Source organism: Ranitomeya variabilis, chromosome 4, assembly GCF_051348905.1.
Source record: "Ranitomeya variabilis isolate aRanVar5 chromosome 4, aRanVar5.hap1, whole genome shotgun sequence".
Taxonomy (NCBI): domain Eukaryota; kingdom Metazoa; phylum Chordata; class Amphibia; order Anura; family Dendrobatidae; genus Ranitomeya; species Ranitomeya variabilis.
In genome coordinates this window covers 745,297,238-745,325,225 of record NC_135235.1, presented here as the reverse complement: position 1 = coordinate 745,325,225, position 27,988 = coordinate 745,297,238, and the positions used below count along the sequence as shown (strand labels likewise).

The 27,988-nt window shown below is 46.0% G+C and overlaps 1 protein-coding gene across 2 annotated transcripts in view; it reads right to left on the bottom strand.

Moving 5' to 3' along the window:
* Positions 1–18,881, bottom strand: part of LOC143768085 (oocyte zinc finger protein XlCOF8.4-like) — a 61,433-nt gene extending 42,552 nt beyond the window's left edge. For both annotated transcript variants that reach the window (XR_013213785.1, XM_077256776.1), the window contains exon 1: positions 18,737–18,881. Coding sequence is in view for 1 of the 2 variants with exons in the window: in XM_077256776.1 (XP_077112891.1) it covers positions 18,737–18,814 (78 nt within the window). In the remaining variant the exon portion in view is untranslated. The remainder of the gene's footprint in view (positions 1–18,736) is intronic.
* Positions 18,882–27,988: the final 9,107 nt, after the last annotated feature.

Sequence of the window (27,988 nt, the reverse complement as noted above, 5' to 3'; positions counted from 1 at the left end):
GTAAAGTGGTATATACATAAATCCCTGCAGTTCGTGTTATATTGCAGAGCAGTGGGATATCTAAAATAAGCCCCTGTGGTAAATTGAGAGGTCAATAGCCTTGTTTGTGTTTGCATCACATTGGAGCAGTGGAGGGATAACTAAGATAAGCCCCCTGCACATGTGATAGCCATGGGCTGGCCAAAGGTCACCCCGAACGTGACGTACTGTTGACAGTCACGGTGTGAATCGTGACAGAGGGTCTGTTTGATAATTTGGTCATGCCCTTCGGTCTCTCGAACATGCCCGCGGTGTTTCAGAACTTCATGAATGATGTTTTCACTGATTTTATCAGGCACTTTATGGTTGTATACCTGGATGATATCTTTGTTTTCTCCCACATTGGTCATTTACGTGCTGTTCTTCACAGGTTACGGGGAAATTCTCTGTTCCCTAAACCCTAGAAATGTCTGTTTTGTGTCCAGGAGCTTTCCTTTCTGGGGATCATCCTTTCTGCCCATGGGTTTCAGATGGATTCTGGAAAGGTGCAGGCCATTGTTGATTGGGTGCAACTCAGAAACCTCAAGGGTCTGCAGGGTTTTCTGGGTTCCGCCAATTATTATTGAAAATTCATTAAGGGGTTTTCTCAGGTGATCAAGCCACTCACCGATCTTACTCGCAAGGGGACTGATCTCAAAGTCTGGTCACCCTTGGCGGTTGAAGCATGTTCTACATTAAAGAAGTGTTTTATGTCTGCTCCTGTATTTGTTCAGCCCGATACGTGGGAACCGTTCATTGTAGAGGTGGACGCATTGGAGGTAGGAGTGGGGACAATGTTGTCTCAGGGACCCGTTACTTTGACCAATTTAAGACCATGTGCCTTTTTCTCCAGGAAGTATTCTTCTGCAGAGAGGAATTATGAAATTGGTATCTGGGAGTTATTGGCCATAAAATTGGATTTTGAAGAATGGAGGCACTTTTTGGAGAGGGTCGTTAATCAGATCACGGTGATTACGGACCACAAGAACCTGTCTTACATTGAGTTTGCCAAGCGGTTAACTCCTAGGCAGGCGAGGTGGTCGCTTTTTTTTTCTCGGTTTCATTTTTTCTATCACCTTTCGGCCTGGTTGCAAGAATGTCAAGGCGGATGCCTTATCTCGCAGCTTTGATCCTATTTCACCCCCTGAACCTCCTTCCTCCATTCTTCAGCATGCGGTGGTTGTTGCAGGGGTATCCTCTTAATTGGAGTGGGAAATTCAGAGGCTCAGTCTCTTGCTCCTCCCACTTTGCCTGATAATAAGCTTTGTATCCCTGTTCAGTACCAGTTGAGTGTTCTCCAGAAGTTCCACAATTCTGCTCTCAGTGGGCCCCCGGGGATCTCAGCCACCCAAAAGCCATTGCTAGGCTGTTTTGGTGGTACTCCATGACCTCTGATGTTGCTGTGTTTGTGTCTGCTTGTGATACCTGTGCCCGTGCTAAGAGCACCCATAACCGGCCAGCGGGGGAATTGGTGACATTGCCAATTCCGGATAGACCTTAGACTCATTTGTCCATGGATTTTATCACTGATCTCCCTCCTTCCAATAGCAAAACTGTAATCTGGGTAGTTCTTGACAGATTCAGTAAACAGGCACATTTTGTACCTTTGGCAGGATTGCCTAATGCAGAAACTGTATCTAAGATGTTTGTTGAGCACGTTGTGCGGTTGCATAGGGTGCCTTTGACTATGGTTTCTGATAGAGGGATACAATTTGTGTCCAAATTTTGGAGTGCTGAGACTGAGAGGACCAATCCGTCACTTGAACAGATATTGCGGTGTCTTGCTACGTCTCAGCAGAATGATTGGTGTTCTTAGTTGCCAGTGACTGAGTTTGCATTTAACAGTCGGATTAACCAGTCCACTGGCACCTCTCCAATCTTTTGTAATTACGGCTTTCACTCCCATTTTGGCAAATTTTCCAGGCTGGATTGAGGATGTCCAGGGGCTGATACGGCAGTTCAACGTTGTGAGGGTAGAGTGGAGGGTGGTCCAGAAGAGCATTCGGGAGGCTCAGCGCAAACAAATATTTTGCTGATAAGCGACGGTCTGTAGGACGTGTATTACTTGTAGGAGATAAAGTGTGGTTATCTACTAAGAACATTCATCTGAAAGTTCCTTCTACTATGCTAGGGCCCAGTTTTATTGGTCCTTACAAGATCATTGAGGTTGTCAATCCATTTGCCTTTTGCTTACGCCAGCCTCTGTCACTTCAGATCCCCAATGTCTTCCATAAGTCCCTACTTAAGTCATTTGTACCTTCCTCTACTGGGTCTCCATCACTTCCACCTCCTGTCTCTGTGGATGGCCAGGCTGAGTATGAAGTGGAATGGATTGTGGATTCTCACATGGTCCGCAATTCTCTTCAGCATTTGGGCCATTGGAGGGGTTACGGTCCTGAGGATCGATCTTGGGTCCCGATGCTATCTGTCCATGCAGATCGATTGGTTCGGGCATTTTATATACATTATCCTGGGAAACCTGGGGTTCCGGTGGTCGCCCTTGAGAGGAGGGTACTATCATGATCCAGACCAGGTTTTGTGCCCTGTATTCCCTTTTCCCTGTCTGATCATGTCAGGGGTAACTTTTCTCAGCCTCAGTCTGGTTTCAGGTTTTGCTATTTATCTCTGTTGAATCCTGCAGGCGGTGTCAGCTATACACTGTGTTCCAAATTATGATGCAAATTGGATTTAAGTGTCATAAAGATTTAATTGTTTTGTTTTTCAAATAAACTCGTGGATGGAATTGTGTCTCAGGGCTCAATTAATCACTGAAATCAATCTTAAACACGTGATAAATAGTTTTTCAGGTGATTCTAATTAAAGGAAAACTACTTAAAAATGATGTTCCACATTATTAAGCAGGTCACAGGTTTCAAGCAATATGGGAAATAAAAAGGATCTCTGCTGCTGAAAAGCGTTAAATAGTGCAATGCCTTGGACAAGTGTTGTGAATTTGGATTCTGGGCTCCCCCGGTGGCTACTGGTGGAATTGAACTGGTGTCTTCATCTTCTCTGTTCACCTGTTCCCATCAAGATGTGGGAGTCGCTATATAACCTTGCTGCTTTGTTAGTTGCTTGCCGGTCAACAATGTTATCAGAAGCCTCTCTGTGCTTGTTCCTGCTCCTAGACAACTACTAGATAAGTTGGACTCTTGTCCATGTTTGTTTTTGCATTTTTGTTCCAGTTCACAGCTGTAGTTTCGTTACTGTGTCTGGAAAGCTCTTGTGAACAGGAATTGCCACTCTGGTGTTATGAGTTAATGCCAGAGTTTTAAAGTAATTTCTGGATGGTGTTTTGATAGGGTTTTCAGCTGACCATGAAAGTGTTCTTTCTGTCTTCTGCTATGTAGTAAGTGGACCTCAAATTTGCTAAACCTATTTTCATACTACGTTTTGTTATTTCATCTTAATTCACCGCCAATACATGTGGGGGGCCTCTGTCTCCTTTCGGGGTATTTCTCTAGAGGTGAGCTAGGACTAATATTTTCCTCTGCTAGCATTATTTAGTCCTCCGGCTGGTGCTGGGCATCTAGAATCAACGTAGGCATGCTACCCGGCCACTGCTAGTTGTGTGTTAGGTTTAGTTCATGGTCAGCTCAGTTCCCATCTTCCAAGAGCTAGTTCCTATATATGCTGATGCTATGTTCTCTTGCCATTGAGATCATGACAGTTTGACCGGCCCACAAAGTGTTAATTGTTTGGGCTGAAGCAGGAGATAGAGAAGTGTTTAAGGGAAATTTTTTTTTTTTTCCCTTCAGAGTTTTGCTGCCTAGCCCTTAATTGCTGTCTAGCTGCTTCTTACCTCCTCTTAACCCTTGAATGGCTCTGTGTCCACCTGTTTGTAATGGATCTTCAGAGTGTAACTGCAGGTTTGAATAATCTCGCCACGAAGGTACAAAATTTGCAAGATTTTGTTTGTCATGCACCTGTATCTGAGCCGAGAATTCCTTTGCCGGAATTTTTCTCGGGGAATAGATCTGGGTTTCAGAATTTTCGAAATAATTGCAAATTATTTTTGTCCCTGAAATCTCGCTCTGCCGGAGACCCTGCACAGCAGGTCAGGATTGTGATTTCCTTGCTCCGGGGCGACCCTCAAGACTGGGCTTTTTCATTGACACCAGGGGATCCTGCGTTGCTCAATGTGGATGCGTTTTTTCTGGCCTTGGGGTTGCTTTATGACGAACCTCATTTGGAGCTTCAGGCAGAAAAAACTTTGATGTCCCTATCTCAGGGGCAAGATGAAGCGGAAATTTACTGCCAAAGATTCCGTAAATGGTCTGTGCTTACTCAGTGGAATGAGTGCGCCCTGGCGGCGACTTTCAGAGAGGGTCTCTCTGATGCCATTAAGGATGTTATGGTGGGGTTCCCTGTGCCTGCGGGTCTGAATGAGTCCATGACAATGGCTATTCAGATCGATAGGCGTTTGCGGGAGCGCAAACCAGTGCACCATCTGGCGGTGTCCACTGAGAAGTCGCCAGAGAGTATGCAGTGTGATAGAATTCTGTCCCGAAGCGAGCGGCAGAATTTTAGACGGAAAAATGGGTTGTGTTTCTATTGTGGTGATTCTACTCATGTTATATCAGCATGCTCTAAACGCACTAAAAAGCTTGGTAAATCTGTTTCCATTTGCACCTCACCGTCTAAGTTTATTCTATCTGTGACCCTGATTTGCTCTTTGTCATCTATTACCACGGACGCCTATGTCGACTCTGGCGCCGCTTTGAGTCTTATGGATTGGTCCTTTGCCAAACGCTGTGGGTATGATTTAGAGCCTTTGGAGACTCCTATTCCTCTGAAGGGGATTGACTCCACCCCATTGGCTAATAATAAACCACAATACTGGACACAAGTAACTATGCGTATTAATCCGGATCACCAGGAGATTATTCGCTTTCTGGTGCTGTATAATCTACATGATGATTTGGTGCTAGGATTGCCTTGGCTGCAATCTCACAACCCAGTCCTCGACTGGAGAGCTATGTCTGTGTTGAGCTGGGGATGTAAGGGAGCTCATGGGGATGTACCTGTGGTTTCCATTTCATCATCTATTCCCTCTGAAATTCCTGAGTTCCTGTCTGACTATCGTGACGTCTTTGAAGAATCCAAGCTTGGTTCGTTACCTCCGCACCGAGAGTGCGATTGTGCCATAGATTTAATCCCGGGTAGTAAATACCCAAAGGGTCGTTTATTTAATCTGTCTGTGCCTGAACATGCTGCTATGCGAGAATATATAAAGGAGTCCTTGGAAAAGGGACATATTCGTCCATCGTCATCTCCCTTAGGAGCCGGTTTTTTCTTTGTGTCAAAAAAAGACGGCTCTTTGAGACCATGTATTGATTATCGGCTTTTGAATAAAATCACTGTTAAATATCAATACCCATTGCCGTTGCTGACTGATTTGTTTGCTCGCATAAAGGGGGCCAAGTGGTTCTCTAAGATTGACCTTCGTGGGGCGTATAATTTGGTGCGAATCAGGCAGGGGGATGAGTGGAAAACCGCATTTAATACGCCCGAGGGCCACTTTGAGTATTTAGTGATGCCTTTTGGTCTTTCAAATGCTCCGTCAGTTTTCCAGTCCTTTATGCATGATATTTTTCGCGATTATTTGGATAAATTTATGATTGTGTATCTGGATGATATTCTGATTTTTTCGGATGACTGGGACTCTCATGTCCAGCAAGTCAGGAGGGTTTTTCAGGTTTTGCGGTCCAATTCTTTGTGTGTGAAGGGTTCTAAGTGTGTTTTTGGGGTACAGAGGATTTCCTTTTTGGGATATATTTTTTCCCCCTCTTCCATTGAAATGGATCCTGTCAAGGTTCAAGCTATTTGTGATTGGACGCAGCCCTCTTCTCTTAAGAGTCTTCAGAAATTTTTGGGCTTTGCTAACTTTTATCGTCGATTTATTGCTGGTTTTTCGGATATTGCTAAGCCATTGACCGATTTGACTAAGAAGGGTGCTGATGTTGCTGATTGGTCCCCTGATGCTGTGGAGGCCTTTCGGGAGCTTAAGCGCCGTTTTTCCTCTGCCCCTGTGTTGCGTCAGCCTGATGTTGCTCTACCTTTTCAGGTTGAGGTCGACGCTTCTGAGATCGGAGCTGGGGCAGTGTTGTCGCAGAAAAGTTCTGACTGCTCCGTGATGAGGCCTTGTGCCTTCTTTTCCCGTAAATTTTCGCCCGCTGAGCGGAATTATGATGTTGGGAATCGGGAGCTTTTGGCCATGAAGTGGGCTTTTGAGGAGTGGCGCCATTGGCTTGAGGGGGCCAGACATCAGGTGGTGGTATTGACGGACCACAAAAATTTGATTTATCTTGAGACCGCCAGGCGCCTGAATCCTAGACAGGCGCGCTGGTCATTATTTTTCTCTCGGTTTAATTTTGTGGTGTCATACCTACCGGGTTCTAAGAATGTTAAGGCGGATGCCCTTTCTAGGAGTTTTGAGCCTGACTCGCCTGGTAACTCTGAGCCCACAGGTATCCTTAAGGATGGAGTGGTATTGTCAGCCGTTTCTCCAGACCTGCGGCGGGCCTTGCAGGAGTTTCAGGCGGATAGACCTGATCGTTGCCCACCTGATAAACTGTTTGTTCCTGATGATTGGACCAGTAGAGTAATCTCTGAGGTTCATTCTTCTGCGTTGGCAGGTCATCCTGGCATTTTTGGTACCAGGGATTTGGTGGCAAGGTCCTTCTGGTGGCCTTCCCTGTCACGAGATGTGCGAGGCTTTGTGCAGTCTTGTGACGTTTGTGCTCGGGCCAAGCCTTGTTGTTCTCGGGCTAGTGGATTATTGTTGCCCTTGCCTATTCCTAAGAGGCCTTGGACGCACATCTCGATGGATTTTATTTCAGATCTGCCTGTTTCTCAGAAGATGTCTGTCATCTGGGTGGTGTGTGACCGTTTCTCTAAGATGGTCCATTTGGTTCCTCTGCCCAAGTTGCCTTCTTCTTCCGAGTTGGTTCCTCTGTTTTTTCAAAATGTTGTTCGTTTGCATGGTATTCCTGAGAATATCGTTTCTGACAGAGGGACTCAATTCGTGTCTTGGCGGGCATTCTGTGCTAGGATGGGCATAGATTTATCTTTTTCGTCCGCTTTCCATCCTCAGACGAATGGCCAGACCGAGCGGATTAATCAGACCCTGGAGACATATCTGAGGTGTTTTGTGTCTGCTGACCAGGATGATTGGGTTGCTTTTTTGCCATTGGCGGAGTTCGCTCTCAATAATCGGGCCAGCTCTGCCACTTTGGTGTCCCCGTTTTTCTGTAATTCGGGGTTTCATCCTCGATTTTCCTCTGGTCAGGTGGAATCTTCGGATTGTCCTGGAGTGGATGCTGTGGTGGAGAGATTGCATCAGATCTGGGGGCAGGTGGTGGACAATTTGAGGTTGTCCCAGGAGAAGACTCAGCTTTTTGCCAACCGCCACCGTCGTGTTGGTCCTCGGCTTTGTGTTGGGGATTTGGTGTGGTTGTCTTCTCGTTTTGTCCCTATGAGGGTCTCTTCTCCTAAGTTTAAGCCTCGGTTCATTGGCCCGTATAAGATATTGGAGATTCTTAACCCTGTTTCCTTCCGTTTGGACCTCCCTGCATCCTTTTCTATTCATAACGTTTTTCATCGGTCATTATTGCGCAGGTATGAGGTACCGGTTGTGCCTTCCGTTGAGCCTCCTGCTCCGGTGTTGGTTGAGGGTGAGTTGGAGTACGTTGTGGAGAAAATCTTAGACTCTCGTGTTTCCAGACGGAGACTCCAGTATCTGGTCAAGTGGAAGGGATACGGCCAGGAGGATAATTCTTGGGTGAATGCATCTGATGTTCATGCCTCTGATCTGGTTCGTGCCTTTCATAGGGCCCATCCTGATCGCCCTGGTGGTTCTGGTGAGGGTTCGGTGCCCCCTCCTTGAGGGGGGGGTACTGTTGTGAATTTGGATTCTGGGCTCCCCCGGTGGCTACTGGTGGAATTGAACTGGTGTCTTCATCTTCTCTGTTCACCTGTTCCCATCAAGATGTGGGAGTCGCTATATAACCTTGCTGCTTTGTTAGTTGCTTGCCGGTCAACAATGTTATCAGAAGCCTCTCTGTGCTTGTTCCTGCTCCTAGACAACTACTAGATAAGTTGGACTCTTGTCCATGTTTGTTTTTGCATTTTTGTTCCAGTTCACAGCTGTAGTTTCGTTACTGTGTCTGGAAAGCTCTTGTGAACAGGAATTGCCACTCTGGTGTTATGAGTTAATGCCAGAGTTTTAAAGTAATTTCTGGATGGTGTTTTGATAGGGTTTTCAGCTGACCATGAAAGTGTTCTTTCTGTCTTCTGCTATGTAGTAAGTGGACCTCAAATTTGCTAAACCTATTTTCATACTACGTTTTGTTATTTCATCTTAATTCACCGCCAATACATGTGGGGGGCCTCTGTCTCCTTTCGGGGTATTTCTCTAGAGGTGAGCTAGGACTAATATTTTCCTCTGCTAGCATTATTTAGTCCTCCGGCTGGTGCTGGGCATCTAGAATCAACGTAGGCATGCTACCCGGCCACTGCTAGTTGTGTGTTAGGTTTAGTTCATGGTCAGCTCAGTTCCCATCTTCCAAGAGCTAGTTCCTATATATGCTGATGCTATGTTCTCTTGCCATTGAGATCATGACAGACAAGGTATGAAAAAATTAGATATTTCACGAAAACTTAAGAGTGATCATCATACTCTGATGATATTTGTGACTGAAACAGAGCACAGACAGAGTTCATGCAAATAAAGGCATAATGAGGAAGGTTTCTGCCAGACAAATTCATTGGATTAAGAGAGCAGCTGCCAAAATACCATTACAAAGCAGCAAACAGTTATTTGAAGCTGCTGGTGCGTCTGGAGTACCTCGAACCTCAAGGTGTAGGGTCCTTCAAAGGCTTGCTGTGGTGCATAAACCTACTATTCGACCACTCCTAAACAGTGTTCACAAGCAGAAACGGTTGCAGTGGGCCCAGACATACATGAAAACTAATTTTCAAACAGTCTTGTTTACTGATGAGTGTCGAGCAACCCTGGACGGTCCAGATGGATGGAGTAGTGGATGGTTGGTGGATGGCTACCATGTCCCAACAAGGCTGCGACATCAGCAAGGAGGTGGAGGAGTCATGTTTTGTGCTGGAATCATGGGGAACCAGCTGGTAGGGCCCTTTAAGGTTCCTGAAGGTGTGAAAATGACCTCAGCAAAGTAAATAGAGTTTCTGACTGACAACTTTCTTCCATGGTCTAAAAAGCAGAAACGTGCCTTGAGGAGCAAAATCATCTTCATGCATGACAATGAATACCTCGGAGTAATTGGCTGCTATGGGCATAAAAGGAGAAAAAATCATGGTGTGGCCACCATCTTCCCCTGACCTCAACCCTATAGAGAACCTTTGGAGTATCATCAAACAAAAGATCTATGAGGGTGGGAGGCAGTTCACATCAAAACAGAAGCTCTGGGAGGCTATTCTGACTTCATGCAAAGAAATACAAGCAGAAACTCTCCAAAAACTCACAAGTTCAATGGATGCAAGAATTGTGACGGTGATATCAAAGAAGGGGTCCTATGTTAACTTGTAACTTGGCCTGTTAGGATGTTTTGGAGTTACATAGCTTTTTTGTTCTGTGAATGTGACCTCCTAATGCTGCAAATTCCACTAATGAGCATTTTCAGTTCTTTAAAACATATCAAATGTTTAGAAATTCTACTGTGCCTAATAATTTGGAACAGTGCATTTTGAGTTTTTATTCATTTTGGAGATTATACTGTTATCATTGGGAGGTTTCTTCAATAAAATTCGATGTATACTCTAATGGGTGATGACTTTTATTAGACTGACTGTCATTTGCACTGACCATTTAGGAAAATCCGAGAAAAATGTAATTTGCATAATAATTTGGAACATAGTGTAGTTCTGCCTACGGCGTGTGCAGTTTAATCTGGTATATCCTGATTAGTCCTGCTGTTTTAGCTGCCTGAACTCGTGTCTCTGTTTTTCCCCTGTTCCTGTCTTGACTCAGTGTTTGCCCTTAGGGTACTGTCTCACAGTGGCACTTTGATCGCTACGACGGTACGATCCGTGACGTTCCAGCGATATCCATACGATATCGCTGTGTCTGACACGCAGCAGCGATCAGGGACCCCGCTGTGAATCGTACGTCGTAGCAGATCGTTTGGAACTTTATTTCGTCGCTGGATCTCCCGCTGTCATCGTTGGATCGGTGTGTGTGACACCGATCCAACGATGCGTTCACTTGTAACCAGGGTAAACATCGGGTTACTAAGCGCAGGGCCGCGCTTAGTAACCCGATGTTTACCCTGGTTACCATCGTAAAAGTAAAAAAACCAAACAGTACATACTCACCTTCGCGTCCCCCGGCGTCCGCTTCCTGCACTGACTGAGCGCCGGCCGTAAAGTGAAAGCACAGCACAGCGGTGACGTCACCGCTCTGCTGTTAGGGCCGGCGCTCAGTCAGTGCAGGGAACCAGACGCCGGGGGATGCGAAGGTGAGTATGTACTGTTTGTTTTTTTTACTTTTACGATGGTAACCAGGGTAAACAGCAGGTTACTAAGCGCGGCCCTGCACTTAGTAACCCGATGTTTACCCTGGTTACCCGGGGACTTCGGCATTGTTGGTCGCTGGAGAGCTGTCTGTGTGACAGCTCTCCAGCGACCACACAACGACTTACCAACGATCACGGCCAGGTCGTATCGCTGGTCGTGATCGTTGGTAAATCGTTATGTGAGACGGTACCCTTAGTGTGCAGACCCCCCCCCCTAGTTTTGACTTGGCTTGTATCATGATTTGTTTTTGTCTTCTGTCTTTGGCTTATCCGCTCCTGTTACTGACCTTTTGGCTTGTCTCCAACTCTGTATTGTCTTAGGGTATGTGCACACGTCAGGATTTCTTGCAGAAATTTCCTGAAGAAAACCGGAAATTTTCTGCAAGAAATCCGCATTTTTTTTTTGCATTTTTTTTAGCATTTTGCAAGCATAATTAGCTTGCAGAGTGCTAAAGTTTTCCAAGCGATCTGTAGCATCGCTTGGAAAACTGATTGACAGGTTGGTCACACTTGTCAAACATAGTGTTTGACAAGTGTGACCAACTTTTTACTATAGATGCAGCGTATGCAGCATCAATAGTAAAAGATAGAATTTTTAAAAATAATATAAAAAAATAAAAAAAATGGTTATACTCACCTGCAGACATCCGATCTCCTTAGCGGCATCCGTTCATATAGATGGTGTGTGTGTGCAGGACCTTCGATTACGTCACGGTCACGTGACCGCGACGTCATCGCAGGTCCTTCACACACACCAGCTATAGGAACGGAAGCGGCAGCGTGCACCGATGAGAGGCGGGAAGACTCCGGGGGCCATCGAAGGTGAGTATATCACTATTTTTTATTTTAATTCTTTTTTTTTTACCAATTATATGGTGCCCAGTCCGTGGAGGAGAGTCTCCTCTCCTCCACCCTGGGTACCAACCGCACATAATCTGCTTACTTCCCGCATGGTGGGCACAGCCACATGCGGAAAGTAAGCAGATCAATGCTTTCCTAGGTGTGCAGAATCCCCGCAATTCTGCAAATTTAATGAACATGTTGCTTTTTTTTTCCGCGATGCGATTTTTTCGCGGAAAAAAATGCAACATTTGCACAAGAAATGCGGAATACACTGAGGCATATGTAAGCGTTTTTTTGCGTTTATTTCGCGTTTTTATCACGTTTTTATAGCGAAAAAACGCAAAAAAAACTTGAAAAATACTGAACGTGTGCACATGGCCTTACTCTGTCATATGTGAGGGTCGCTATGTGTCCCCCAGGATGTGCTCGGGAGCATATTACATCTGCTGGAGTGCCCTGTGCTCGCAGCAGGTTGCCTGTGAGTCACAGGGAAGAATAAAAGTGATTGTGAACTGGGTCAAGTTATTTGACCAAGAAATTATTCAGGAAAATCTGGTATGGGCTTGTATTTTTGAAATGGACTGCAAGAAGGTAGTGGGGTCAGTCCGTTTCCTACAGCCCAGATCTTATAAGTGGCCCATGGTCGCAGAGTCTGGAGGAAAGAAAAAAAAAACCCTGCAAGAGAGTTTGGGTGTGTCAGTGTTAGCTTTGAAGCAGACCTAGCAGGAGACTTATGCAGAGCTCTTTCTGTGTGTAGCAAAACGGGACCAGGCAGAGTCTAAAAGCCTGACACCCTAGCGTACCCGGTGGCGTAGTACGTATGCGGCAACGGATTGCGGACTGTCTTTATTTTTCCCGGGACTTGTTTACTTTTTCTGCTTGTGTGTACGCTGTAAAATAAACAAGACTTTATTTTGAACCTTGATCTGGGTCACTGCCTTCTCACTGCATAGCAAAGACATTGCTGCATCACATATGGTGGAGAATGCGGGCAGTGTGAATTAAGGCATACCCCAACGCCATTTGCATGTCTGTTATTAGGCTGGCTACATTTCAACCCAGGCCTTTGGACAAAATAGAGGAGATCCTGAGGCAGCTGGTCCTCACACAGCAACAGACTAACAACAGACTAACAACAGATCTGTTGCTGCAGCAAATTACAGCCCTGCATGAGGCACCTCCAGCACCGACCCCAGAATGTCACGATGCCCGAGACAAGGTCCACTCCCTTTGAGGAAATTGAGTCCGGAAGATGATGTGAAAGCTTTCCTCACCATCTATGAGTGCATGGCAGAGCTGGAGATCCTGCCAACGGCACAGTGGGCAGAAGTCGTGGCTCAGTTCCTGAGGGGTGACACTCTAAAGGCCTACATTGACTTCAGTCGGGAGGACGCCCAGGACTATTCCAAGCTAAAATGTGAGATCCTCGCCTGACTGGACGTAAATATTTATGTGAGAGCCCAACGGGTGTTTTCGTGGACTTTTGTGGAAACCCAGCCTGCCTGGTCTCAGGTTTATGACTTACTGCAGCCTGTGAAAAGGTGGCTCCAACCTGAGACTTTAACCACACTTCAGATAGCAGAGAGGGTGGTGGTCAACCGATTGGTGAGGTGCCAGCAGCCATACAGCATTGGGTGGGTCAAGGGGACTCTAGACTAGGTTGAAGGACTGATAGAGCGATATAAGTCCACTCAGGACTTTATACGGGACACTGCTCTGCTTCAGCTGTCACGTAAAGTTCCAGCCGCTCTGCATTCTGAGAAGTCCATGACCCTTCACTGAGACAAAACCGGACTGAGCCCGTGTTGGGATGTCTTGAGAAAAGGGTGACCACACACCTGTGTCCCCTAGATTGGCCCCAAGGTCAACTCGTGCCACAGTCATTGAGTGTTGGTGATGCCAAAATCCTGGAAATGTGGTTGCCAATTCCCCCCTAACAAAAGAACCCATGGACTGCAGGTATAACCACTGTGTATCTATGTTTGCCCAGCCAGTCTGCATTGCCACTACAGACCCTGCTGGTACCGAACCTCAGCTGTGCAAAGTACTCATTAATGGGTACCAGATGGATGCTCTATTGGACTCAGGGAGCTTGGTGACTCTGGTACACGGGTCCCTGGTTGCAGGGGACAGTCCTAATGGACGGAAGGTGGGGGTAGTGTGCATACATTGGGACCTCCGAGAGTACCCGACTGCTCTCCACTCCGTGTGGGGAGATAAAACATGTGATGGGAGTGGTAAAGAATCTTCCGTATGGGGCTGTATTGGGAAGAGACTTGCCCCTGTTCTGGTCACTCTGGGAGACCAGAGTTAACCCTCTCAGGGTAAAAAGTATTCCGGGTGCAGAACCCAAAGATCCTGAGTCAGGGATACCTGCCGTAGGGGTCGCCACCATAGGGACAGTGTGTAATCCCGATAGGTTTTCCCTAGAGGTATTGGCAGAAGAGGTGATGGAGAACCCACCGATTCCTGAGCTGGAGGTGTCACCTGGTAAATTCGGGACTGCCCAGCTCCAGGATCCCACTCTGACCCGGGCAAGGGAAAGAGTAATCGAGGTGAATGGGGTGGCTCAACAACCCGGTGCAGAAAAGGAGTTTCCCCGGATGATGATCACCCAGGAGTTACTGTACAGGGTTGATAAAATCAGGGATAAGGAGGTAGAACAACTGGTAGTGCCCCAATCCTATCATCGGGCGGTGCTCGACATGTTGGGAGGGCATTTGGGGGCCAAAAAGACGCTAGAGCGCATATTGCAGAGGTTTGTTTTGGCCTGTTGTCTAAGTTGAGGTCAAAAGGTACTGCGACACATGTCTGGAGTGACAACTATCCTCACCCACCACGAACTACCGGAGTGCATTAGTGCCTCTGCCCATTATTGAGGTACCTTTTGAGCGGATTGCGATGAATCTGGTAGGACCAATAGTAAAATCCGCCCGGGGCCACCAGCACATATTAGTAGTCGTAGACTACGCCACCCGGTACCCAGAGGCAGTACCACTCCGCCACACTTCGGCTAAACTAATAGCCCATGAACTATTTGCCATGTTTTGTCACCTTGGGCTCCCCAAGGAGATCCTTACAGATCATGGAACCCCTTTTATGTCTAAGGTGATCAGGGAGCTATGTAAGTTGCTCCAGATTAAACAGTTACATACATCGGTATATCATCCACAAACTGATGGGTTGGTGGAGTGGTTTAATAAGACCCTTAAGGCCATGCTCAAAAAGGTGGTTGCCAAGGATGGGAGGGATTGGGATGTGTTAGTGCCCTAATGTTCGCCATCCGTGAGGTACCGCAGGCATCCACAGGGTTCTCCCCATTTGAGCTATTGTATGGCAGGCACCCGAGGGGACTGCTGGATGTAGCCAAAGAGACTTGGGAACAGGAGTGTTATGATCCTAGTGGGAAAGGATCTCTTGTATTCCTGCTAGGTTTGCAAAACTAAAAACCAGCTCTAGGGAGGTGGTAACTAGGCTGACCGCATACCTAATCCTAACACACAACTAGAAGTAGCCGGTGAACGTACCTAAACAATTCCTAGACGTCCCGAGCCAGCCGGAGAACTAACTACCCCTAGAGGGAAAAGAAGACCTCACTTGCCTCTAGGGAAATTAACCCCAAGATATAGGAAGCCCCCAACAAATAATAACGGTGAGGTAAGAGGAAAACACAAACATAGAGATGAAAATCAGATTCAGCAAAGTGAGGCCCACTAAGACTAGATAGCTGAAAATAGGAAGTGGACTATGCGGTCAGCAGAAAACCCTGTAAAACATCCACGCTGGATATTCAAGAACCCCCACACCGACTAACGGTGTGAGGGGAGAATATCAGCACCCCTAGAGCTACCAGCAAGCAAGAAAATCACATTTTGGCAAGCTGGACAAAAAAAAACATGAATAAGACAAATGATCCAAAGTATGCAAACAACACTTAGCTTCTCTTGCTAGAGACAGATGGCAGGAATCAGGAAGAAACAGATTTGGACTGAATACATTGATGACCGGCACAAGACTGAGGCTCCAAGAGGGCTAAATAGGGAACACCCACAGCCCTAACGAAACAGCTGAAGTCCAAGCCAGAAGAAAGACTATACAATACCGCTTGTGACCACAAGAGGGAGCCCAGAAACACAGTTCACAACACAGGAGATCACTCCTCATAAAAGTGTCATCGAGTATGTGGCAAGTATGCAGGATCGGATTGCGGTCGTGCGGCCCATAGTAAAGGAGCATTTGTTGGATGTCCAGGCCACTCAGAGCCGCACGTATAATTAGGAAAGTAAGGAGACTGGGTGTTGGTACTAGTACCCATCCCAGAGAGTAAACTCATGGCCAAGTGGCAAGGGCCTTATGAGATGTGGGGGAAAGTGGGGGAAGTGAATTACAAAGTGTACCAACCTGGGAAAAGGAAACCTGAGCAACTATACCATGTAAACCTGCTAAAGGCCTGGAAGGACAGAGAATGTTTGGTGACAGAGCCGACTCCAGTCATACAAACGGGGTTCCCTCTGGCACTGGCCAAGGACACAGCCGGGTGTGAGGTAAAAGTAAATGACACACTCAAAAAACAGCAGCATCGGGAGGCTCGAGCTTTGGTGCAGCAGAATACAGATGTATTCTCAGAGCTGCTGGGGCGAGCTTTGGTGTTTCAGCATGACATTGTCACTGAACCCTGGGTAAGGGTGCAGATGAATCCAGAAGCCCAAAGGCAAGCCATCGTAGCCGAGGTGAAGCAAATGCTCCATTTGGGAGTCATTGAGGAGTTCTGAAATGAGTGGGCCAGCCCCATTGTTCTAATACCAAAACCAAACGTTATTACGCTTCTGTAATGACTTCAGGAGGTTAAATGAAGTGTCAAAATTTGACCTCTTTGACCTCTGTCCCATGCCACGGGTGGATGAGCTAAATGAGAGACTGGAGGAGGCCCAGTACTTCCCCACCTTGGATCTCACAAAAGGTTACTGGCAGGTCCCCTTAACAGAGTCAGCGAAAGAAAAGACCGCTTTTATAACACCAGAGGGTCTCTATCAATATGTTGTCTTGCCTTTTGCGTTACATGGGGCTGATGGACATTGTGTTAGCACCACATCGAGATTACGCATCGGCCTATTTGGATGACATAGTCATCTTTAGTACCGACTGGGATACCCATCTGTCCCAGGTAGAAGCAGTGCTGGAGTCTCTTAGAGTCGCTGGGTTAACAGCAAACCCAAAGAAATGCGCGATAGGTCTCACGGAGGCCTGCTACTTAGGATACGTGATCAGCCATGGGGTTATCAAGCCCCAAGTGAACAAGATTGAGGCCATTCAAAACTGGCCCAAACCCTTAAGTACCAAACAAGTGAGGGCATTCCTTGGCATCATTGGGTATTACCATCGATTTATGCCCAATTTTGCTGGGAAATCAGCACCTTTAATGGACCTGTTAAAAGGTAAGAAAATGGTGATGGTCAAGTGGAATCCTCAAGCGGAGGAAGCGTTCCAGTCTCTGAAGTTGGCGTTGTGTGGACAGCCGGTCTTCATCAGCCCTGACTTCAAGAAAACCTTTATTGTGCAAACCGATGCCTCAGAGGTAGGCTTAGGAGTGGTGCTGTCGCAAGAGGTGAACAGGGATGAGCATCAAGTCACCTATTTGAGCAGGAAACCGACCCCGGCAGAGAAAAGTTATAGCGTAGTGGAGGAGTGCTTGGCGATTAAATGGGCCTTGGAGTCCCTACGCTACTATTTGCTCGAGCGTCAGTTTCGGTTGGTAACAGACCATTCACCCCTCGTCTGGATGAGAAATGCAAAAGAGAGGAATGCCCGAGTCACCAGATGGTTCTTGCCCCCACAAAACTTCAGCTTCTCAGTGGAACATCAGGCGGGGAAATCACAGGGAAATGCAGATGCCCTGTCACGGGCCCCCTGTATAGTGACAAATGTTCAACCCCACAAGTTTGAACAAAGGGGGGGGGGGTATGTGAGGCAGCTATGTGTCCCCCAGGATGTGCTCAGAAGCATATTAGATCCGCTGGAGTGCCCTGTGCTCACAGCAGGTTGCCTGTAAGACACAGGGAAGAATAAAAGTGAGTGTGAACTGGGTCAAGTTATTTGACCAAGAAATTATTCAGGAAAACCCAGTATGGGCTTTTATTTTTTAAGCAGACTGCAGGAAGGTAGTGGAGCCGGTCCATTTCCTCCAGCCCACATCTTATAAATGGGCCATGGCCACAGAGTCTGGAGGGAAGAAAAAAAAACCTGCAAGAGAGTTTGGGTTTGTCAGTGTTGGCTTGGAAGCAGACCTAGCAGGAGACTTAGGCCATGTGCACACATTCAGGATTTTTCGCGTTTTTTTCGCATTTTTTCGCTATAAAACATGATAAAAACGCTAACATATGCCTCCTATTATTTACAGGGTATTCCGCATTTTTTGTGCAAATGTTGCAATTTTTTCCGCGAAAAAATCGCATCGCGGAAAAAAAGCAACATGTTCATTAAAATTGCGGAATTGCGGGGATTCCGCACACCTAGGAGTGCATTGATCTGCTTACTTCCAGCACGGGGCTGTGCACACCATGCGGGAAGTAAGCAGATTATGTGCGGTTGGTACCCAGGGTGGAGGAGAGGAGACTCTCCTCCACGGACTGGGCACCATATAATTGGTAAGAAAAAAAGAATTAAAATAAAAAATAGTCATATACTTACCCTCTGATGGCCCCCGGAGTGTTCCCGCCTCTCCGGTGCATGCTGCCGCTTCCGTTTCTTTAGATGGTCTGTGTGGGACCTGCGATGACGTCGCGGTCTTGTGATTGGTCGCGTGACCTCTCATGTGACCGCTCACGCGACCAATCACAAGCCGCGACGTCATCGAAGGTCCTTCACACACAAACCATCTATAGGAACGGACGCCGCCGAGGAGATCGGCTGTCTGCAGGTGAGTATAACCTTTTTTTTAATTTCTTTATTATTTTTAAACATTCTATCTTTTACTATTGATGCTGCATAGGCAGCATCTATAGTAAAAAGTTGGTCACACTTGTCAAACACTACGTTTGACAAGTGTGACCAACCTGTCAATCAGTTTTCCAAGCGATGCTACAGATCGCTTGGAAAACTTTAGCATTCTGCAAGCTAACTACGCTCGCAGAATGCTAAAAAAAAAAGCGAAAAAAACGGAAAAAAAAACGCAAAAAAAAATGCGGATTTCTTGCAGAAAATTTCCGGTTTTCTTCAGGAAATTTCTGCAAGAAATCCGGACGTGTGCACAGGCACACCTCTCCAGTTCTGTCCATCTGTTATTCCCATAGATAAGAATGATGTAATGTGACGTCATTAGAATCTCTCACCTCTCCAGTAAGCCGGAAGAGGATCTCTAGGGTGAGGTGTAATATCCTCTCCGCCATCTTGTCTCTGTCCATATCCATCTTTGATGGGTAAATCAGGACAATTCTCTTTTGTAGAAGATCTTCACTGAGAGGATTCGATATTGTAGAGACCTGAATGAGAAGATGAGCCGATGTAACATCATAAGAATCCTGTGTAATAATACAATTACTGGAGATAATAAGGGAAACATATGAGTAGGTTTATTATTTTACAGCAGGTCAGCTGTTTAGGTGCAGACCTGCTTCCTCTCTACTGCCATCTAGTGAAGCCTGCACCTACCTGCATTGCAGCTGCATGACAGTAATGTTCTAGTGCACATAGCACTAAGGTGCTTGTTTTGTGCATCTTGGCCTGGTTTAACAGGCAGCCTGAGAGATGGGCGGGTCTGACTGCCCACATAGCCTACCCATGGCTCTGGTTCTTAGGGTAAAATGGAGTCTGTTTGTTTGACAAATGGTCTGTGTGTGTGGAGTTAAAAAGGTGTAGGATGCTAGTAGGTGCGTAGGATGCAGTGACACACAGGAGGCAAAACAAGGGTTAAGGGTTCTTTATGCATAAGAACAGTAATGGTACAAGCAGCGGGGTAAGGAATGTGATTGGAGGATGGGGGAAAGTCAAATGCAACAGAATGTAACAGGTTAACTTATCAGTCTCTGTGCGCTGGAGGAAGGCGGCTGGAAGATCCCATGGTGGCGCCTCAGGCGGTGCGAGATGTCTCCGATCCGGACCCGCAGATGAGCGATGCACTTTCTCCTTGCGATGACGAATGCTCCGAGTTCTTCGGCACGTGTTCTCCTGATCTGTGTGCACGGTGAGGCAGGGGTGATGGTAGGCAGCACAGAAGAAGCAGAGAGTTCAGTGAGCAAGGCCACAGTAGGAGCACACAGTCCAGCGGACAGCCACAGGCATGGGCCGGCCCTCAGCAGACACCGCAAGGATGGGACTAAGCGGTGCCTCCGCGGTGGTGAGTGGAGTGAAGATCTGTACTTTATCCTGGTCACTACCCAGTGAGGAAGTCTCTCTGTATTGAGGGTAGGATGTGTCGGCAGTCTGGCTAGCTGGGGGTATAGGCACAGCTAGCGGGCGTGGGTCCGTAAAGAGGGAGTTAACCATCTTACTACTCACAAGCTCGATTCCCACCAACTTTCCTCTCTTCCCACTTAAACTGCTATTTATGTCCGACCCGCCCCATCAGTCAGGTGCCCTGTACTGTTCCTGTCAGTAATCTCTTCCCGTGCAACACTGGTGACAGCCCCGACGGTTCCGGCCCAGATACGCAGGAGAGAACATCGACTTGGTCCTCCTCCCTACAATGGCCTCCTGTGTTTAATTTCAAGACTGAGCTGTATATTGGATACTTTCCAGCCTGTATGTCCTGGACTGTCTCTAAAGTGCCATTGTTGGAACTGATAACTTTGTGATAAGGCATATGCAAACCTGGAAACTGAAATCTTGTTGCACTTGCAGGTGACAATAGCTGTCACGGCACAATGGGTCCACCGCTGGGTGTATCACCTCCTCGCTCACAAATATTTGGTCTGTTGCACTGTGTCCAAAAAATGGTTGCAGCCAGAGTCCTCTACCCATGCACAGATGGTATATTGAGCATTAATGTACCAGTTCATGCACTCCTTTCTGAGACCAATACAGACCTGGCTTACCCAGGGTGATTCCCAGAACACCAATGACCTGGTTGGACTAGTAAAAAGGTATCAAGGGGTCGAGTGTTCAATGAAGAGGCAACTCACTTCATACTGGGGGTCTCAATAGGGGGCAGAAGCCCATAAAGGGGTGTGGTATCCAAGGTCCAATGGCTTGAGGGAGATTATGTCAAAAGTCCCAACTGGCGATATATGCTGGAAATGTCACGGCCTAGGCCATATAACTCCCCCGTTGTCCCCTGACTTCCGAGCAGATGGACTGTAGCTTGGATCGCTGCTGTTCATACTTTTTGTATCCAGCCTGCAGTGTGACCTGTCCACCCAGCGAAGGGCCACAAGCTTGTCCCGTAAAGGTGAATGGTCGGCAAGTGACGTGACTGCTAAACTCGGGGAGTTTGACCCTCATGAGGGCCACACTTCCTCTCCAGCTGACCCCTGGGAAGAAAATTGGTGTCCATTGCATTCATAGAGATGCTAAAGACTATGCAGTTGCCAGAGTGGATATTGAAATGATTGAATGTGCTGAGTCCCACAAGGTCGACGTGGTTCAGGACTTATTTGTACCCCATTACCATATGTCGAGACATTTGTTTGTTTTGACAGTTGTGGAGGGGGACAGTTCTCGGTTGCTTGTATAAGAGACAGGTCGCCCCTAAACAAGTGTCACCACACTCAGAGTTTGACGAGTTTCTCTTATGTGTCCTGGGGGATGAGGAAGTAGTGTCCCCTGAGGCCGACATTCCTGAGTTAGGGGTAACCAGTGAGAATGTTGGGTCTACCCAAGGTAGCAACCTAACTCTAAAGGAGGTATTCAATAATGTAACCATCATAAACAGTTTAGCGCATGAGCCAGCAACTGACACCAGGTATTCCTATTTTATCTTGAGTGGAGACTTTTTGAACAGTGTTTCTAAAGTCAGAGAGGCAATAGTGGAGCAATTGTTGGTACCAGGACCCTATAGACAGAGGATGATGGACATGGCACATTCACATATCTTGAGTGGTCATCTGGGTGTGGACAAAGCTCAAGAACAGGATATGTGGAGGTTCTGTTGGCCTGGATGTAACCAAGAAATCTTAAAGTATTGCAGGTCTGGTCCCACCTGCCAGATAACTGCCCCCTCCTCTCATTTGTGAAGTCCAATCGTGCCGTTACCCACTGTAGAAGTGTTGTTTGAGCTAATTGCCATGGACTTGGTATGTCCCCGGTTAATTCTGCAAGTGGGCATCAATACTTATTGGTCATCCATGAATATGCTACGTGGAACCCTGAAGCAGTTCCCCTGAGAAACTCTTCTGTGAAAAGTACAGCCTGATAGTACATGTTTTTTCACAGACAGGATTATAGAGGGAGATCCTGACCGACCAAGGAAAACCCTTTATCAGTAAAGTGATGAGGGCTCTGTGTAAAGCCCTGCAAATTACAAAACTGAAGACATCCATATACCATCCCCAGATGGAGTGCCTTCTTGAAGGGTTCAATAAAACATTGAACAATATGTTTAAGAAGGTCATAGAGAAGGACTGACAGTCTCCTACCGCATCTGTTGTTTTCTATTAGGAGGTTCCTGTCATGATCCAGACCTGGTTTTCAGTCCTGTCTACCTCTTTCGCAGTCTGGTCATGCCAGGGGTTAACTTTGCTCTGCCTCATTCTGGGTTCAGGTTTGCTATTTATGTCTGCTGCATCCTACAATAAGGTATAATTGGTGTGCACTCAGTCAATTTGGAGGGTGAGGTGCAGGTGTCACGGACAGGAGAGTCCCCGTATAAGTAAAATTTAGAAGACACCGCACACTCTTAATAGATATTTATGCAAATTGTGCAAAATTTATTCAATATAACACTACACGTTAGTGACACATGGGAGCAATGTACAATTATAGGATAAGCGACCACTTGTAGTAACAATTCAATTGACGTTTCGGCTCTCCTGAGCCTTACTCATAATATCGCTACAAAAACACAAAAAACAGAACAAGGGTAAATAAACACAACAACAAATATATACATATATACAGCATCCGTGCATGATGAAACAATAAAGAATAGTATGCCAAGGTATAAGATGGATGGCAAGCAACTAAATAAATATACAAGCACCAAGGATGCACCGAAGTGAATAGAACTCCTAGAGTCATATCAAATGTGAGCACAAAAAGGAGGTAAAGAGGTCGAAGGGGAGCAGGACAATAGGCACTCGTTACCTTAGTGAAGCAATGGTAGGTACACATAGCGAATTACTTGCTTACAGGTATAAGTGGTGCTAAAGATAGACAGGAGGTAAGTATAAGTACAGTGTCTCAATATAAGAAATACTTGAAAAGGGGAGCCTGGATCAATACCTATTGGCAGATAAGGCGGTGTGTGACCAGTCGTGGTATGCTGCCCTGTGTGCTGAACCTATATTGGACCGAAGTAAAAAATCATAAGAAATGCTGTACGTTAAATGTAGAGGTGAGTGGAAGTAAAGAATAAAGATTAAATGAAAGGCTGCCCAGGAATTGACTGGGGAGGGGGAGCACAGAGTCCATGCAGAAAAGTGAAAACCCTGTATGGAGAGCGGTCGCCCTGCCTGCATTTTAAGTGTCCCATAACAAGAAATATGGAAGCAGAGGATCTGGGGGCAGTGTCCCACTGTACCTGGGGTGGTTATCTTGTAAAGCGGTGCTCCCGCGCCCTGCAGATGCCAGCATGCCCAGGAGGAGAAGGTGGGACAGTTAAATAGCGGCGGTGACCGCCGGACCGGAAGTGCGTCATCCGGACCGGAAGTCCCGCCGCATGGAGCAAAGAGGAGATACTGCGCATGCCTGTGTGTCACCATAGTAACCTGTGTTAGTATGGAGCCCTGTGGTGATCGCAGAGTGTAGTGCCAATGCTCATAAAGGTGTATATATGAATATAAGGGAATAATCGGACTAGCTATATGGGAGTTTGGTGTAACTGCAGGATGTTGGCGCTGCATGTGTAACACTATATTAGGTGCTAAAAAGATATATTATATATCTTTTTAGCACCACTTATACCTGTAAGCAAGTAATTCGCTATGTGTACCTACCATTGCTTCACTAAGGTAACGAGTGCCTATTGTCCTGCTCCCCTTCGACCTCTTTACCTCCTTTTTGTGCTCACATTTGATATGACTCTAGGAGTTCTATTCACTTCGGTGCATCCTTGGTGCTTGTATATTTATTTAGTTGCTTGCCATCCATCTTATACCTTGGCATACTATTCTTTATTGTTTCATCATGCACGGATGCTGTATATATGTATATATTTTTTGTTGTGTTTATTTACCCTTGTTCTGTTTTTTGTGTTTTTGTAGCGATATTATGAGTAAGGCTCAGGAGAGCCGAAACGTCAATTGAATTGTTACTACAAGTGGTCGCTTATCCTATAATTGTACATTGCTCCCATGTGTCACTAACGTGTAGTGTTATATTGAATAAATATTGCACAATTTGCATAAATATCTATTAAGAGTGTGCGGTGTCTTCTAAATTTTACTGCTGCATCCTACAGGCGGTGTCAGTTATATCTTCTGCCTATGGCTTGAGTATCTGACTCTGCTGTTACCCTGGTTTGTTTTGCGGCCTTAGCTGACTTGAACGTGTCTGTTCCTTCCTCTCACCCCATCCCAATTTAGTGTTTCCCTTGTATTCAGATTTCTCTGTGTTTGACTTGGCTTTGGTTCTGACCTGATTTTGTCTCTTGCTTCTGACTGGTACTGACCCTCTGGTGCCCCATTGACTCTGAATTTGTTTTCCCTTTGTACTGCATTACTCTCTAGGTTTTGACTCAGCTTGTTTGACTATTCTGCTGCCACCTGGTGGTAGACTCGCTGCAGCACTGCTTTGACAGACTTGCTGTCCTCCCTCCACTTTATTGCCATCTGGTGGAGCTTACATTATCCTGCATAGCTGCAGCGTGACAGTTCCACATTCCTCTACTAGATTCTCTGTTTGAACTTCTGTCTGGCCAGACATCCACGGGATTTCCTTGATGTAGCAAAGGAAACTGTGAAGCCTAAGTCACGTCCCACCAGAGCGTCATCGGGCACGTCACCCAAATGCAAGAGAGGATTGTGAAGGTGATGACCTTCCTAAAAGAGAACATTTTCCATAACATGTTGGATCACATTTACCCGTCGCTCTACGCTGAGCACTTACTTCAGGGTTTACATCTAAAACTCTTAGTGACAGGATTCAGATGAGACCTCCAAGTTATTCCCTGTAATGCAGCAGCAGAATTACTCTGGACTCTGTTTGGTGATGTCCTTTTTTCAGAGGTGCACAAAACTGTGGTTGACTGCGCTTTTTTATGCATGCCTAAAAAGATAGACACTGCTGGATCATAGGAAGAATTTGGCATCCACAGTGACTCCATCTGCCTCATTATAAGGAATCTCCCACCAGAGGTTCTATCTTAATCAAATATTTCAGAGATTTACAAGGAAACCCAGGTGTATGCGTGCGCTCAGAATAAATATGAACCAAGCCTTACTGCGATCTTTGGGAGGCACAATGAACAAATCAACAGCAGGTGAAGAATTGGTTTTATTTTTTTATGCTGTTCATCATGTAGTATAAGTGATAAGGTGACTTTATTCTTCAGGTAAGTGCGATTACAGCGATACCAGATGTGGAGACACAGGGGTCAGCTGGTGCTCTAGTCAGTTAGCTGAAACTGCATGGACCAAGGATCATACCACCGAACGCCTGCTCTCCTTTGACCATGCGCATAATACTACTCAAACAACACAGGATGAAGGTAAAAGAATGTGGCAATAATTTTTTGAACCACAAAACAGGCAAATAACATATAAAACAGTCCCAGCAAAATACCTAAGATGGTGTAAAATTACAGAGTCTCACACTTCCACTAACTCACCGGGATAAGAGCAGCTGTGACTTCAGAGCTTCCAGGGGTGACAACCCCACCTACGGGCACTACGGGCATCACTCCGACAGCGGTGGACACCGCGTCAAGACCTGCACACCATCAGCACTCAGACGTGCTTTCTGCTCGTTACAAAAAGCAGACTACAGATAAATTATAGAATCATCGGATCTACTGAGTGGACACTCAGTCATTCTACTGTACGTAACTGACGAAGGCCACACCAGGCCGAAACGTTTTTGATCGTACTACAGAATAAATTCCTTAAATTCAAGTTGAGTGCCAGGTTCTTTGTATATCACATGTATATGGTTTGGGAACCTACCTGTGCACCACCGTAGCAGTGCTCACGTGTTTTGACTTACTGAACCCCACCTGTGGAACGCACAGAAGGAGGTAGCAACAAGCTTAGGAAGCTGACAGTTCAATGAGGTACAAGGACAGGGTCACATCCTGGCTTCTCCGAACATCTCCATGGAGCCAGGTGACCAGTGGGTGTCAATCCTGACTTTCCCAAACTTATCCATGGGGCTCTGGTGACCGGTGGGTCCAAATCCTTACTACCCTAAAAATATCTATGGTACAGTGATGGTCAATGGAGCAGATCTTTATTCCTTCAGCTGGGGCCATGTTCACCTAAGCTGGCATTCTGTTAAATGCCAAATCTGATTCCCTCGTGATGGAGCCATGATCTGGCAGCTATCCTGTAGAATGAGGATAATTAAGATAAAATGCTGTGACATCACACCAGAGTTATATGTTTTTTCATGTTTGGCTGTTGTCACACATTGAGAGACACTTATCACCATATTTTGAGAGCTATAACTTTTCCATAGTTTTGCTGACAGTCATATGAGGGCTTGATTTTTTGCAGGACGAGTTGACTTTTACTGGTATAATTTTCGGACACATAACTTTTTTATAGCTTTTTATTATGATTTTTGGGAGGCAGAATGAACAAAAAAAAGTAATTCATATCTTTTTATGCTGTTCCGCATGTAGTAAAATTGGCAAGGCAGTTTTATTCTTCGGGTCAGTATGACTACAGCAATGCCACATTTATATTCTTTTATGTTTTAGTGCTTTTTAACCCAAAAAACTATTTTATTCAATAAAAGAACTACAGAAGAAAATCAGGAACATAGATCAAGAGAATAAGGCATGATGCGTACTGGATTTTAACTCCAGAACTGAAGAAGTGAGAAGAGTGATCATGAAACATTGGTCCAGTTTACTCCTTGATGAGACTATTTCTAATTTTGCAGGACCAACGCCAGCAATAACATTCAGAAAATCAAAAAATCTGAGAACACAGTTGGTCCATAGTTACCACAAAGGTGAGAACCAATGTTTCAATTTTGGCTCCAAAGGCCTTATGTGGAGCTGTACAAAATGCGGTAAATGTGTTGCATGTAAGAACATTACTACTACGAGGGAGTTTACTAATTCTAAGAAAGACACGACTTATACAACTACACAAAGTATATGTTGTACCACAAAAGCCGTTATATACCACGCTACATGCCCCTGTGGGCTCATCTATGTGGGCATGACAACACGGGAGCTCCGTAGGAGAGTATGGGAACATGTTCTTGACATAGAAGGTTCCAATTCTGAAACTGACATCCATTTATATGGTTTGATCATGTCACATTTTTTAGTACGATTCCACAGGGCTTTGTGCCCCTTTTCTTTCTCTTTTATAGTTTATATTGTGAAATCATAGATTTTTACATTATAGCACATTAGTTTATTTATTCTTTTACCTTGCACATATATGTTCACCACTGTCAGGTGTCCTTAGAATACATAAAACATTATATACATACACTCACCGGCCACTTTATTAGGTACACCATGCTAGTAATGGGTTGGACCCCTTTTGCCTTCAGAACTGCCTCAATTCTTCGTGGCATAGATTCAACAAGGTGCTGGAAGCATTCCTCAGAGATTTTGGTCCATATTGACATGATGGCATCACACAGTTGCCGCAGATTTGTCGGCTGCACATCCCAAAGATGCTCCATACAAGGCAGGATGGATCCATGCTTTCATGTTGTTTACGCCAAATTCTGACCCTACCATCCGAATGTCGCAGCAGAAATCGAGGCTCATCAGACCAAGCAACGTTTTTCCAATCTTCTACTGTCCAATTTCGATGAGCTTGTGCAAATTGTAGCCTCAGTTTCCTGTTCTTAGCTGAAAGGAGTGGTACCCGGTGTGGTCTTCTGCTGCTGTAGCCCATCTGCCTCAAAGTTCGACGCACTGTGCGTTCAGAGATGCTCTTAGGCCTACCTTGGTTGTAACGGGTGGCGATTTGAGTCACTGTTGCCTTTCTATCAGCTCGAACCAGTCTGCCCATTCTCCTCTGACCTCTGGCATCAACAAGGCATTTCCGCCCACAGAACTGCCGCTCACTGGATTTTTTTTCTTTTTCGGGCCATTCTCTGTAAACCCTAGAGATGGTTGTGCGTGAAAATCCCAGTAGATCAGCAGTTTCTGAAATACTCAGACCAGCCCTTCTGGCACCAACAACCATGCCACGTTCAAAGGCACTCAAATCACCTTTCTTCCCCATACTGATGCTCGGTTTGAACTGCAGGAGATTGTCTTGACCATGTCTACATGCCTAAATGCACTGAGTTGCCGCCAT